Source organism: Arachis ipaensis, chromosome B5 (assembly GCF_059453495.1).
Source record: "Arachis ipaensis isolate K30076 ecotype BB chromosome B5, ASM5945349v1, whole genome shotgun sequence".
Taxonomy (NCBI): domain Eukaryota; kingdom Viridiplantae; phylum Streptophyta; class Magnoliopsida; order Fabales; family Fabaceae; genus Arachis; species Arachis ipaensis.
The window spans coordinates 4,239,164-4,253,251 of record NC_142440.1 but is presented as its reverse complement, the minus strand read 5'-3'; the positions used below and the strand labels follow the sequence as shown (position 1 = coordinate 4,253,251).

Here is a 14,088-nt window from a genome sequence, read left to right as displayed (position 1 = left end):
TGAAAATTTAGCCGTCGAGAGTATATTTGACGCAAATCGAAAACTTTTGGGACAAAATAAAACTTAAGGGTATTGTTAAAACTTTTGCCAAACTTACGGGACAAAAAGTATACTTTATCCTTCTAAAATAATTCTAATATCAATTAAAGAATGAAATCTTCGATAAAAAAAAATATTTGGGGGATATAATAATAAGCTTATATCTTAATTTTTATTTCCTTGATAGGAGAATATTAAATATCCACATTTTTATATAAAAATAAAATTTTATATTTTAGACAAGAAGTGATTCTTGAAAGCAAGTTGTTCCTGGATTTAGATTTTATTAAAACTTCAAACGAACATGAAAATATATTTTCATAGAGAATTTATAGGAATAAATTGAAATTTCTTAAAATAAACCTCCAATTTTTTTGTTTTGGGGTACAAATCTGTTTTTATCACATTGACATTTATTTTATTATTCTTAGATTTTTCACATACCTTTCACAATTCACTTTAAATACCTCAAGGGTTGCTAACTTGTGTTTGGTGTACATAAAAACTTATATTTTTGTGCAGCTATCACTAGTACATAGGCATAATTTGATGGTATTCCCAAATAAGACGACTAAGCTCAAAATGTGATCTCCCATGATAGATTATCATATGATTAGTTGCTCATTAGTACATTCTCCTAAATGTGAGAAGTGAACTTTTTAAATTGGGTTTTACTAACCTATACCTTAAGGTAGCATTTGTTTTGAGATACTGAAACAGAGACTGAGAGACTGCGATTTAATATCATGTTTGTTGGTTCAGATACGGATACTAAAATTTCTGTTTCTGTCTCTAAAATTCCAGTATTTCAGTACCTCCAAAAAGTGGGACACATGGGACTAAAATTTTTAGAAATAGAGATTGAAACTTTAATAACATTTTATACCTAAAATACTCTCGCTTCAATTAATTAATTCTAATTTTACCTTTTGTGCAAATTAAATTAGAGTTTTATTCTTGTTTCAATTTTTGTCTCCCATTTTTCACCAAACAGAATACTAAGATTTATTTCAATCTCTGTCTCTCCACCAAACGCTACCTAAGGGTATAGGTTAAGCATATTATAAAAAGAGTAAAGTATCGTTTTTGTCCCCAACGTTTGGGGTAAGTTCTATTTGTGTTTCTAACGTTTAAATCGTCCTATTTGTATCCTTAACGTTTATAAAAGTGATTCAATGTTATTCTACTATCAATTATACTAACAAATCAGATTATATTTTTCAATTATTCTCACTTGGATGTATTCATTCTCAATTATGTCTCACTTGGATGTGTTTGATTTTAATATTATACCCACTATTTGTGTTTAGATTCAATTATGTCCCTAAAAAAGTGAATTATGTAAATGTTGTAGGAATTAGTTTCAACATTTTGATGAACTATTTTTCGGAGTAGATCATCGATTCTATCCCAAACATTTGTATTCTAACTTCAAGAAGAGATTTTTAAAACTCAAAATAAAGTGCTCATAATGTGTGATTGACGGCAGGATAACATTGAATCACTTTTTCAAACGTTAGAGATACAAATATGACGATTTAAACGTTAGGGACACAAATAAGATTTACCCCAAACATTAGGGACAAAAACGATACTTTACTCTTATAAAAAATTATTTTATAAAAATTATTACAAATTTTTTTTATGTTTTTAATGCATTGAATATATTAAAAACATTAAGAAAATTTCTATTATTATATTTTTAAAATATGTCTTTAAAACATAAAAAGTAAATGGGGTCACTAACAGTAATAGTCTACCAACAATCCACCATTAGTTAGACACCTTTTGTTTTTATGGTCACCAATATTCACATTTTCTTCTCTCTGTTTTTTCCCTTTATTTTTACCTCCAAGGGAATCAGCATCCTCAATTATGAAGTAGGCATGGCTTTTGTTGTTAAGATTGAGCCATCTAAGGTTTTTTGTTGTTTTCATGCCATAACTTGTATTGCAAGCTTAAGAAGAGGAAACTACACATTTGTGTCTGTCTGGTGCTGTTTGTAAAAGTTAACAGTATAATTTGGAGGTTTTTTCTCCCATGATTGAGATGAAAAGTTACTGTTAAATAATCCTAGTTAACTAACTATATAGATATTAGATAAGTGTAATATATAAAGTTTATTATTGTGAGTTTGTGACTATCTTTTCCTCCATAGTGGGGTCATAACATTGGATACTTATGCTAATTGATGAAAATTGATTTCTTCACATAATAACTTTAATTACAACTGCTAAAGCTGACGGCAGCTAATATGTCTTCATAACTGGTTCGCCTTTGTATAATTAAAGGAGATGCATTTTTTCGGGTGGTAATTAATTAATTAATTACTTTCCACAGCCAAGATTAGATAACTTAGTCTCAATAATGAAGCCTCTATTTGTTTCTTGTATATGCCGTTATTCATGTGGATCTCATACCTATCAAACAATAGAGAAATAAAGCAAGTTTAGCACCACTAATAAATTTGTTTTCCTTCTAATTTTCGTTATAGTTCCCAAACCTTGCACCATTAGCATGATTGGCGAATGTTAATGCAAGAAAAAGTAAAATGTATAATGTTCTTCGAATTTTAAAGTTTAAATTTTAAATCATAAACTATAAATTTTGAATTCTAAATTATAAATTTAAATTGATATAAAATATAATAAATAAAAATTTTGATTTATTTAATTGATAAAAAATACTATTCTTTACTTAATAAAAAAGGTTTAAGAATGTATTGCATAATTAGAACCAGTACCGTCTCTCACTAAATTAATGTTTGGTTAAAGATATCAATCGGATATAATCTTTTATGATTACAAAGTTTATTTAAATTAGTCATGATCAGTATTGTCAATGCTTCGATCTTTTCATAGTGAAATGTCTATTTACTCAACATAAAAAGTACTGTGTATTATATATGCTTTGCTATCTATTAATTGTACAGTTTACAACTGAGCTGCACATGCTGCTATATTATTTACAAACTCATAAGCAAAATCAATAAGGCTACTGAGATATCCCCCAAAAATGGACAGAGTAATAATAACGCTTCTATATATGGTGTGTGTATGTGTGGGCTAAAGAAACCTAAAAACTCTCCAGTGAAAGAAAATACTAATATTTTGAATGATACAAGATTGAATGCTGAATAAAGAAAAGAGCCATCACAAATACAAAACTGGGCCTTAAATTAAATGAGTGACTAGGTTGCAGCCTTCCAGGGTTATTATTAGAAACGTTTGAAGTTGCTTCTGGATTCACAGCAATAGCAGGAGAAATTGCAGGAGAGTGAGACTGGTTAATATTTAAGTTGGAGAGTTCATCATCATAACCTGGAAAAGAAACATATTAACAATAATAACTACTGGAGAAGTAGTAATGAAAGCCAAGTTCTTATGGTGATGGAGTAGAAGTGAAACTGTACTCACAGTTAGATTCTTTCCAACTCAAAACCATGTTCTCGCGATCAAAGATTATGCGGTAACCAGTCATGAAGTTCTCTGCATGAAGATAAATATAATGAACGTTTGCAACTATGTATCAAAGCTTCAGCAATAAGTGATGGAACTTTGTGCTTGTATTTGTCATATTGATGCATGAATTGTTTTTGAACATGACAGACAACAAAAAAGTCCCAAAGAATGATGCAGTAGAGGCAGGTTTGCTGACAAGAACGGAAGAATCATGAATCATCGATTGAAAGAAAAAAATTTCCAAAATGATAACACAATCCTCGAATATCGGTCACTATGAAAATTTAGTACATCCTTAATAGTTAATATAGAGATAGATAGTGATAGATATAAAGAAATGGATGTTGTTCAGCTTCTTTGATTCAAAATACTCACGTCCTATGATGTTCACACTGTCGCTTTTAAGGACGCCCAAGCAAAGTAAATCAACATCCTGGATATCACAAGAAGCAATCATGAGGCTAGACGGCTGAAAATCATTAGATATTTATCTCAATAGTATCATGAATCCTTAACCAAGTTGTACTTGATGCTCTCACCAAACCAGTAACGGTTACTATAGGGTCCTTGACAAAATAATTGTCTCCACCTTTCATAGTCAGATTCACAGTGGGAACTTCAACAGTCTGATTCGGGCTGCCGGAGAAGTGGAAATCAAATCAGTGCATGATAATTTGTACGAAGTTACATTACTTTCTGAATAGAATGGTGGAAGTAATTGCTATGGTTTAAAATGACAAAAGAAGTTTACAGTTTCAGTCAAGTTAAAATAATCACCTTATGTTATAACAGAAATCAAAGGGGAGATCAGAATCAGAGCCAGAACTAGATGAATGCCGTTTTTGCTTTATCATTGAATTGAACTGCAAAAAGTAACGGAAAATATTAACCACTTTTTACGTGACGTGTCACTCTAGATATCATCTTAAACCAATAAAATAAAATAAAATAAAACTCTAGTGTACATTACTTACACTCTCAGTAATCTGTGTATAAGCTGGGCCATTTAGGTATGTAAATGAGGTGCCAGAGTCAAATATTGCATGGAACTCAAGATCAGCAGCATTTCCTCCCAAAATGATTTGGGTAATTGTGATGTTGTAAGTTGGACTGCCAAGAGGCATCCATGTTAAAATAAGCACAAGTAAAGTTGGACAAGATATATTATATATCCTTCTCTAGTTTCAGTTCTCTGAGTCTATTTTGAGTTTTATTCAATAGATATTCTCTTGTAGATGACCATTCAAGTGATAAGTGTGAAATGTAGTTATTATCCCCAGACATTGATGGGCACTTACTGCAAATGCATGAGGTTAAATGGTGTTTTTCCTTGGACCAAGCTGGTATTATCCCCAAAAGTGATTCTCCCAAGGCCATCAAGTCCAAAACACATTGAAAATGAATTTGAAGTAAGGCCTTGTTTGGCCAAGATGCTTGGAACAGATATATTGCTCATTCCAAGTCCAAAGAGACCATTTGGAGCTACCCCATCAAGAAATGCTCCTGTCTGAACTTGGCCACAGCTGCAACAACATATTCAAATATAAAAATGATGATAATACAACCTGCAGATTCTAATCACAAGTAATGCGAAGAAAAGAAAGTCCAGTATACCAAGCCGTTTCGAAGAACAAGAATGAAAAAGAAAGTAAGAAACCATGACTAGAAGTATTAGTTTAAGGAATCAGCGAGGAAACTTAATATTCTCCTGTTCACTGATAAAAGTCAGTCAAAACCTGCTAGAGATTTCTAGGACACGGTTGTTATTGCAATTATAATCTGTTACATAGCAAGCTCATTTGTATTTCTCTACCCAACAATTCAAGTTTTGGAGAGAAATAGTTTTATGATATGATGTCAAAGTTGCTATAACTGAGAAATCTAGAGTTCATTTTTTAATAAGATAAGCTCATGCATTATCTATATTTCATCTTCATGCATCTTGTGTGAGGGAATATATGGGGATATAAAAACTATTCATGTGCTTACTTCTATCCAATACCTCAAACTTTTAAGCTTTTAGGAGTGAGGTTAATGATATCATCGACATTCCTAGAAGCTAACTTTCTACTCCCTACACTTACCATGTACAATGAATAGTCCAATTTTATAAATAGCAAGGTAGTATTGAGAATTTTTACCCAAATGTAATTGGTGCGTCAACATCTTTTGTTTGATCATCATCTGTAACTAAGTGCAAAACATCCTCTACCAAGATTCCAGTAGTTGAAGTACCATTTGATAGATATTTAACTTGGTATGGACAAGTGCTACCCGATGAAGTGCATTGACTTGATTCTTCACATAAGCTGCTATTGCACAGAACATTTTGGCTTGTAGAAGATCTTTTCAGATCATAGATATTAAACTTAAGTGTCTGTCACATACAATACAAGCAACAAATTCAAAGATCATAAATAGTGCTAACACAGAATATAAATCCAATTAAAAGCCCTATAGATAAAAGTGCAAGTTATACCTTGCCACTTGATGTCTTTACACCATGGACACAGCTGGTACAATTGCAAGGTAACCAGAACAAGTCACTTCCGGTATCCAATGCCACCAAAAACCATAAAGCTGGTGTCCCAACAGAAACATTGGCAAAATGCAAACTGAAAACACCATTAAGAAAAACAAAGGAATTACAAATCATTATTACATATACACATGAACACATCATCATAAAAAAAAATACACAATAAGAAAGAAAAAGTGAAATTTCTTTCGCTGTACGGCAAAATTCATTCGAATCCCGCTAGGAAGTCAATGGAATATTTGTACAATGTGTACAATGGATTATTTATTTGGCCCAATATGAGTTAAAAAATGAACATAGAGCTCTGATACTATGTCATGAAACCACTTATCCCAAAAGCTTATACTGATAGGAAAAGGTAACACTAATGATTATATCTCTAATACTGAATCGAACATCTCTAAACCTCCATTGTACACATTATACAAATATTCCATTGGCTCCGTATACTTCCTCAATTCATAAAATCTCCTATGAACCTGTGACCTAGTAGCACTTTTGGTGTGAAATATATATAAATTTTTGCTTATAAAAAAAAGAGTTTAATTAATATGCTTTAATGTTCTCATAAAAACTAGCAACCATACCAAAATAATAAAAATAAATAAATAAATAAATAAATCAGATAACTAAGGATGAATGGAAAATTAAGAATGGTCGAAGAAGTCATACAATCCAAAGGAGTCAATCTGGTAAGTAACGTTGCCGGCGGCGAAAGTGAGCGGCGTATCGTGTTGGCCGGCGAGCCTCCGTCCCCGGAAAACCCGGTCTCTTTGTTCCATAGCAGCGTAGTATTGACGAGTTCCCTTCTGAGGAAACTCATCAACACCGAGAATTCCCTTCACCGGATCGGAAAACAAGTGGTGCATGTCATAACCGAAGGAATGCAAACCGTTGCAACCGCCATGTGAAGCCAACAAACTCATCGTCAAAACCGCCACAATTATACAGATAGAGATAGACCTATAGTCCATCATCATCATCATCATTAACTAAACTAATCGCACTTGAAATTTCTGCACTCCTTTACTGAATTATATGTGGTTTTGTATCAGTGTTATTGCCAATAACTAATTAAGAAGGTTCTGAGAAAGTTTTGGTTATGGTTGTTGAATTATAGACTCAATGGAAGAAAAATGAAGTGAGAAAGGGAAAGAGAAGACTAAGAAAAGTTGGAAAATTGTGTTGTATTATGTAGTCAAAAAAATTTAAAAGAAAAAAAGAAAAAAAAGTCTAAAACACTTATTTGTTAGCTTAAACTATGATCACATAGAAGAAAAAGGTGGGTCCACGGGTTAAGTGTTGAACTTGTACTCTTGAATATTAATAATATTTTGATGACTTTTTTTAATGAGGTTGGTGTGGATAAAATGAACGCTTTTGCAGGTGGAATTTGGAAACGAGTATTTTTAGCCAACTATGTTGAATGTTTTTTCCTCAACTTAAGATTTGTTTAATTTTATTTTGTCATGGTGCGGATTGGACGCTATGATGAATTGATGATGTAAATGTTTTCGTTATTTTTATTCTTAAAACTCAGACAGTAGCTTTCTTTTCTTAAAAATCACAAGTTATTCATTAAAATTTGTGTCTTCCAGGTGTATATATAAGTAAAGGAAATGTTCACGCCATGACATTTTTATATGAAAATGACATTGTGAATCTTTAAATAATTAGTCAAATATATTTAGTTAAACATATTAATTTATTTAATAGTCCACCATATTATTTTTAGGAAAAGTCTAGGGGCCAGCAATTTTATTGCATTTTGGCTAGCATGTAACCAGTAGAGAAAGGTGAGCCATTAGATGAAATCTCACACCAATCTTACACCATCAAATCATCATTGATGACTAGTTGATGGCTACCAATCACAAATGTTGCTGGCCCCCTAGCATTGCTCTTATTTTTATATGAAGATGTTATCACAGGAATATCCACTTATAAATAATACTCCATAGCGTAGTAAAAAGTTAAAGAAGTGGGTGGTAAAAGCTAAAGAAAAGAAGGCATTAAGTTCCTTAATTGAGGAGTTGCCTTCACCAGAAGAAGAAAGAGTAGCGTGGGGTTTGGGCAAGGCTTTTGTACTGTATAGAAACTCATTGATGGTAGTTTACTCAAGCATGGCAAAAATATCCGGCAGGGTAGAATGGGTCAATGGGTGATACCTGCACTTAATTTATCCGCCACATGCTGGGCATGGCCCTATGGGGGTGTTGGTCCAAGTTCAAAAAAAAAAAGATCGGTGTTTGGTAGAATTTAATTAAAAAGTCAACTCTTCTAGTTAATTTTTTAAGAGTATATATTAAAATAAGTTCCTGAAAAATTTTGTATCAGACATTTTTGTCTTTAAAAAAATTTTATTACGTGAAAATTTTTGAATTTTACAAAAATAAGACATATAAATTATTGTGTCGCACTTTTAAAGATCAATTTGTCCAAATAAAAATAATAAATCTAATTAAGATAGAAACTTATATGTCTTATTTTTATAAAGTTTAGAGATCTTAATATAATAAAAATATTTTTTAGGACAAATATCCAATGCAAAATTTTCAGCGACCTATTTGAATATATATTTATTTTTTAATTTTTAACATTTAAATCTTAAATTTTAATTATAACTTTTTTAAAAAGAAGAAGTAAAAAATTAATTTTATAATAAAATTAATTAAAATAACTAATTAAAAACTAATTCTCTGTATTTATTAAGTAGAAGACAAGAAGTATTCTGAGAATAATGACGAGTTTAAAGTTTGAGTAGAATTTTCTGAATAAAAAAAATTAAAATTATATCATGATATTTATATTAAAAAAATATTCATAAATATAACTATTCATATGTGATAATATTATTAAAGTTATATTTTTTTATATATAAATAACGAGGTATAAATGTTTAAGAAAAAACAGATTAAACAATTACTATTTTAAAAAAATATTGTTCCAACTAAATCAGCAAAGAAACTAAGAGAAACACAGAAAAATAAGACAAATATAGAACAATCATATTATAAATCATGCCCATATAAAATCAATCTGTCTACACAAAAATTTGCTTCTCTAAATTCATGGTGGATTCACCAACTCATTAATTTGTTGCAACAGTTTCGAATCGCCGGATTAAAGGACCCGAAAAATGAAGATCAATAGAACTCGAAGACATTCTCCTTTTTTAGACATTAGTCTTTTCCTTGATAAAAAAGTTTCATTCTTTTTTATTTTTCACCATTATATGGGTATAAATTAGGGGTGCAATTGGGTTGGGTGAAACCGGATTTGATGTGACCTAGATCCGACTCGAAATATACACCGGGTCTATTTATTAGACTCGAACCCGACCCTAGACCCAATAAAACCAATACACTTTCGGGCCACAATTATATCGGGTGAAAATCGGGTAAAAACCGGGCCGTTAACATTACATTACGTTGATACCTTCTTGTAAGTTAGCATATAAAATATCCAAATTTCCAAGACTTCAACTATTATTTAACATAGTAAAATTCACTTAGAAAAATATAACAAGAACCAACCCTTCTTTAAAATTAAAGCATAACCACAATCATTACTAAAGCAAAATCACAATCAATACTAATATTGTCTAATAATACCAAATATTTAAATCAATACAAATAACACAATATTATGCATTAGTCTAAAGTCTTATGCATTCTAAACATAAAACATTAACTTATAGTCTTATAATGACTAATAACACAAAATATTAAAGTTTACAATACTTAAATTCCACATAAAAATAGTCATGATCCATCACTAATAACACAAAATATTAATTGTGTATGATGACCGGGTCACCGGGCCGACTTCAGGTGACCCGACCCGAAATAATGACCGGGTCTATTTTTGAGACCCTTACCCAGCCCTAAACCCGATGAAATCACACCAAATTAGCTCCTAAAGTGTTCGGGACCGAGTCGGGCCTTCGGGGCGGCGGGCCGGGTCTGTGCACCCCTAGTATAAATATAAAATATATAGATTGTAAATTTTTTAGAAAAATTATCGTTAAAACAATAATTATTAAAAGGTAAAAATTTATATAGAGTTTTTTTATATAAAGTTGATAGTTGAAAATTATCTGGTGATAATTTAGTTAACCATATTAAATCATCTAACAACTATCAACTATCATAGTTTTCACCTTATTAAAAATAGAATACTTGTTGAACAACTTTGTGTATCATTAAAAAAACTTCAACAAGTTGATAGGAAAAGAAATTTTTTTTTAAAAAACGGTTTATAAGAATTGAAGGGGTTAAAATCTTAAAGTAGCATTTGGAAGGGAGACAGAAACTGAGAGATTGAAACTGAGAGACAGAGACTGAAATAAGTCTTAATATTATGTTTAATGTAAAAGCGTACATAATTAAATTATGTCTTAGTATGCTGTTTGGTTTGAAATAAAAATAGAGACTAAAATGTTTGAAATTACAATAATACCCTTAAATTTAAAATGCAATCCTAACCCAAATTTTATTTCTTTTTTCAGCAATCTCCAATCCCTTTCTTTTTTTTCCTGAAATTTTAACCGAGAAGGAAAGGAATTCTCTGGTCTTCCCCATCATCGACAGCACTGCCAACGATCCCGAACGTGCAAGGTGCGTCTGCAAGTCTCCAATGCTTCACAATCACGCCACCTCGTCGAATTCATTTTCCTTGTTATGTGGTGATGCTTCAGTTGGTTTCTTCATATGAATAAAGATGTTAGTATTGGTAAGTTTCAAAGTGTGAATAATTTTTTATCTGGACTCTCTCATACTCGTTTCTTTACTCGAAAGCCAACTATTGAGGTAAATTAGTTCAAGAAATAATTAATGGTTGTCAATGTCAAATTTAAAATTCTATTAACATACTCGTATCTGTAACCGCATTATAGTGTCAAACCAAATCTTGAAATTTCGACGCACTAATTCTCACCCAACTTTTCTCACTATACGCATTAAAACAACTTGTCACCTTCAATTTCTCGAGTTTTGCACACGAGATATCCAACCTTGTAACTAAAAATATTTCTTTAAATTTAAAGCTTCAAGAACTTTGCAACCAACACGGAAGTATTTCAAACCGAAACACATTTCAAGTGCAAATTTTTCAGAAGAGAAAAAGAACGATTAAGAGAACTGTTGGGAATAAGGAGTATGACCACAATCCAATCAATCATGTGTCAAATAATTTGTTATTATTATTATATTAATATGTTAATATAATAAGGTCCTTGATTAAATTTAGAGATTTATCATTGTGATAGTGATCATAATATTGAGAGATAAATCTTTTATAATTTAATCTAAATTGTTCTTGGTCATAGGATTATTAAAAAAGGACATTAATAATCCGGGAAGATCAATATATATATAATGGTCTTCATTGGATGAAGATTAATAGATCTCATTTATTAAATTATATATATAGATGGTGCATATAGAGATATGACCATTGAACTGACTCACTCTGAGAATTCCTAATGGTTATAATTACCGTATATTTGTCAATAGGATATTCTTAAGATGAACATAGTAATAGAGTTTCCTTTGACCTGCGACTGTCATAGAAATTAACAATTGTTACGGCCTGGCCCAAATTCACGCGGGTCAACCCGACCCGAGTTCCCTCCGGCCCAGCAACACGCCCTCCACCCGACCAGGACACGCGTCCCGTACGGCTTGCACACAGCTGTGGGACAGCGTCCTTAAGGGTATGGGCCTGTCCACTTGAGGGGCCCACTACTGACATGTATATAAGGGGGAGACTGGCTCTCCCCCCGAGGTACGTAACGTACTCTATCACCCTTTCCGCCTGCACACCTTACTGACAAGAGCGTCGGAGTGTCTTTGCAGGTGGCACCCCCCTCTCACGCGAAGTGCTCGGGACCTCGCGCACCGCTGACCGACAGTCCACGACTTGACGAGCCCCTACCATCATCCCGGATCACAACCCGAATCGTTCATCAACCGACCTACCGAACATTGGCGCCGTCTGTGGGGACTCGTCCATGGACTTCGTGCTAGTCGAAACGGAGGCAAGTCACGAGGCCGTACCCGGAGGCGATGCCGCCGGGACGGGAAACCGACAACATCCGAGATCCCCCCCGAGGGACGCAACCCAGGCGCACGAGAGACGCCCCTTGGGGGGGACTGGCGACAACCACGCCAGAATAATGCAAGAACTACGCCACAGAATGCAGGACTTAGAGCGCAGGCTAGCAGAAAGAGAGCGCGACCAACGCTCCCCAGAGCGGAGCCCTACCCGTTCCCGTTCAAGGAGCCGCCCGAGGCACACGCCCAGCCCCGAATACGAGTCGGAGAGCACTGGGGGGCGGGCACGCCCCAGAAGAAGGAGTCGGGACCCCATCATCTACGCCCGACACGAAAGGCGGCGTGCGTCAAACAGGGGCGACGAGGAGGCGCGCCGTGAGAACGACGAGTCAAGAAGAACTGCCCGAGGACCCGTCATAATAGGAGCGACTCCTTTCCACCGTTCCGTACTCGAGGTCCGACTACCGAAATACTTCGACAAGCCGACAGACATGAAGTACGACGGAACGCAAGATCCCCTGGAACACTTGACGGCCTTTGAGGCCAGGATGAACCTAGAAGGAGTGAGAGATGAGGTCAGATGTCGCGCTTTCCCGGTCACCTTAGCGGGCCTGGCAATACGGTGGTTCAACAACCTCCCGCAAGGCTCGGTGACCCAATTCTCCGACATCAGCCACGCCTTCTTGGCTCAGTTCACGACTAGGATTGTCAAAGCCAAACACCCAATAAATTTGCTAGGGGTGACACAGAGACCCGGAGAGCCGACCAGGAAGTACCTGGACCGTTTTAATGACGAGTGCTTGAAAATTGACGGTCTGACGGACTCGGTGGCAAGTTTGTGCTTAACGAACGGGCTCTCGAATGAGGACTTCAGGAAACACCTCATCAAAAAGCCCGTCTGGACAATGCAAGAGATCCAGTGCGTGGCCAAAGAATACATCAATGACGAGGAAGTCAGCCGGGTTGTGGCTGCCAATAAACGGCAGCCCGCCTACAACCAAGCCCGGCACTTTGAAGCCAGAGAAAGACCAAAGGAACACGCCAGGGACGGCGGTCAAAGTAAACCACCCAAACCGTTCCCCCGAGTTGGGAAGTTCACCAACTACACCCCCCTCACGGCATCGATCACTGAAGTTTACCAACAGATAGCAGAAAAAGGGATACTGTCGAAGCCCCGACCACTGAAAGACAGGACGGAAGGAAACAAGAACCTCTACTGCGAGTATCACAAGGGTTACGGGCACAAGACCCAAGACTGCTTTGACCTAAAGGACGCCCTCGAGCAAGCTATCAGGGACGGCAAACTCGCCGATTTCTCCCACCTTATAAGGGAACCAAGGAGACGCAACCGGGACCACGACAGCGAAGACAGATCCCGACCAACGAGGCGACGACAAGAACCAGAGGGTGACGACCACGGTCTCACGGTGGTAAACGTGGTGATGGCCAGGAATACCGCCCCGAAGTCGAAATCGGCACAGAAGAAAGATGCCAAGGTCCTAGCGGTCTCCACCTCACCCGTTAGAAGTCTTAAGGGTCTCCCACCTATCTCTTTCGGCCCGGAGGACCAATGGTTCGACGAGGTGCCGGAAAGTCCGCCCATGGTCATCACGGCTAGGGTCGGAACTGGCCTCGTCAAACGAATCCTGGTAGACACGGGGGCAGACTCAAATATCATGTTCCGAAACGTTTTCGATGCCTTGGGATTGAGAGATTCCGACCTGACGACCCACCAGCACGGTGTGGTAGGGTTAGGTGACCACTTCATCAAGCCGGATGGAATCATCACACTCCCGACCTCTGTGGGACAAGGGCAAAGACGGAGAACAGTCATGGCAGACTTTGTGATATTACGAGATTCGACGGCTTATAACATCATCCTGGGGAGAAAGACCATTAACGACCTGGGGGCAGCTATCAGTATGAAACTACTGGTGATGAAGTTCATCACCGATGACGGATCCGTGGGATCCCTCAGGGGCGACTTGGAAAC

At 35.6% G+C, this 14,088-nt stretch overlaps 1 protein-coding gene across 1 annotated transcript; it reads right to left on the bottom strand.

The window, feature by feature from the left end:
• Window positions 1–2,911: 2,911 nt before the first annotated feature.
• Window positions 2,912–7,463, bottom strand: LOC107642545 (Eukaryotic aspartyl protease family protein). The gene is made up of 10 exons (XM_016345939.2): window positions 6,712–7,463; window positions 5,980–6,115; window positions 5,642–5,877; window positions 4,799–5,023; window positions 4,475–4,610; window positions 4,278–4,363; window positions 4,040–4,136; window positions 3,876–3,933; window positions 3,456–3,527; window positions 2,912–3,359 (listed from the first exon to the last, which is right to left on the bottom strand). Exons 1-10 carry the CDS (start codon window positions 7,026–7,028, stop codon window positions 3,142–3,144), a joined length of 1,581 nt encoding a protein of 526 aa, XP_016201425.1. The 5' UTR covers window positions 7,029–7,463; the 3' UTR covers window positions 2,912–3,141.
• Window positions 7,464–14,088: the final 6,625 nt, after the last annotated feature.

Coding starts and splice junctions, on each gene's coding strand:
- LOC107642545 (XM_016345939.2), bottom strand. CDS start 7,028: ATGATGATGATGATGATGGACTATAGGTCTATCTCTATCTGTATAATT. Junction 5,878..5,979: donor TAAAGACATCAAGTGGCAAG/GTATAACTTGCA, acceptor TGTATGTGACAG/ACACTTAAGTTTAATATCTA. Junction 4,137..4,277: donor GATTTCTGTTATAACATAAG/GTGATTATTTTA, acceptor CTTCTCCGGCAG/CCCGAATCAGACTGTTGAAG.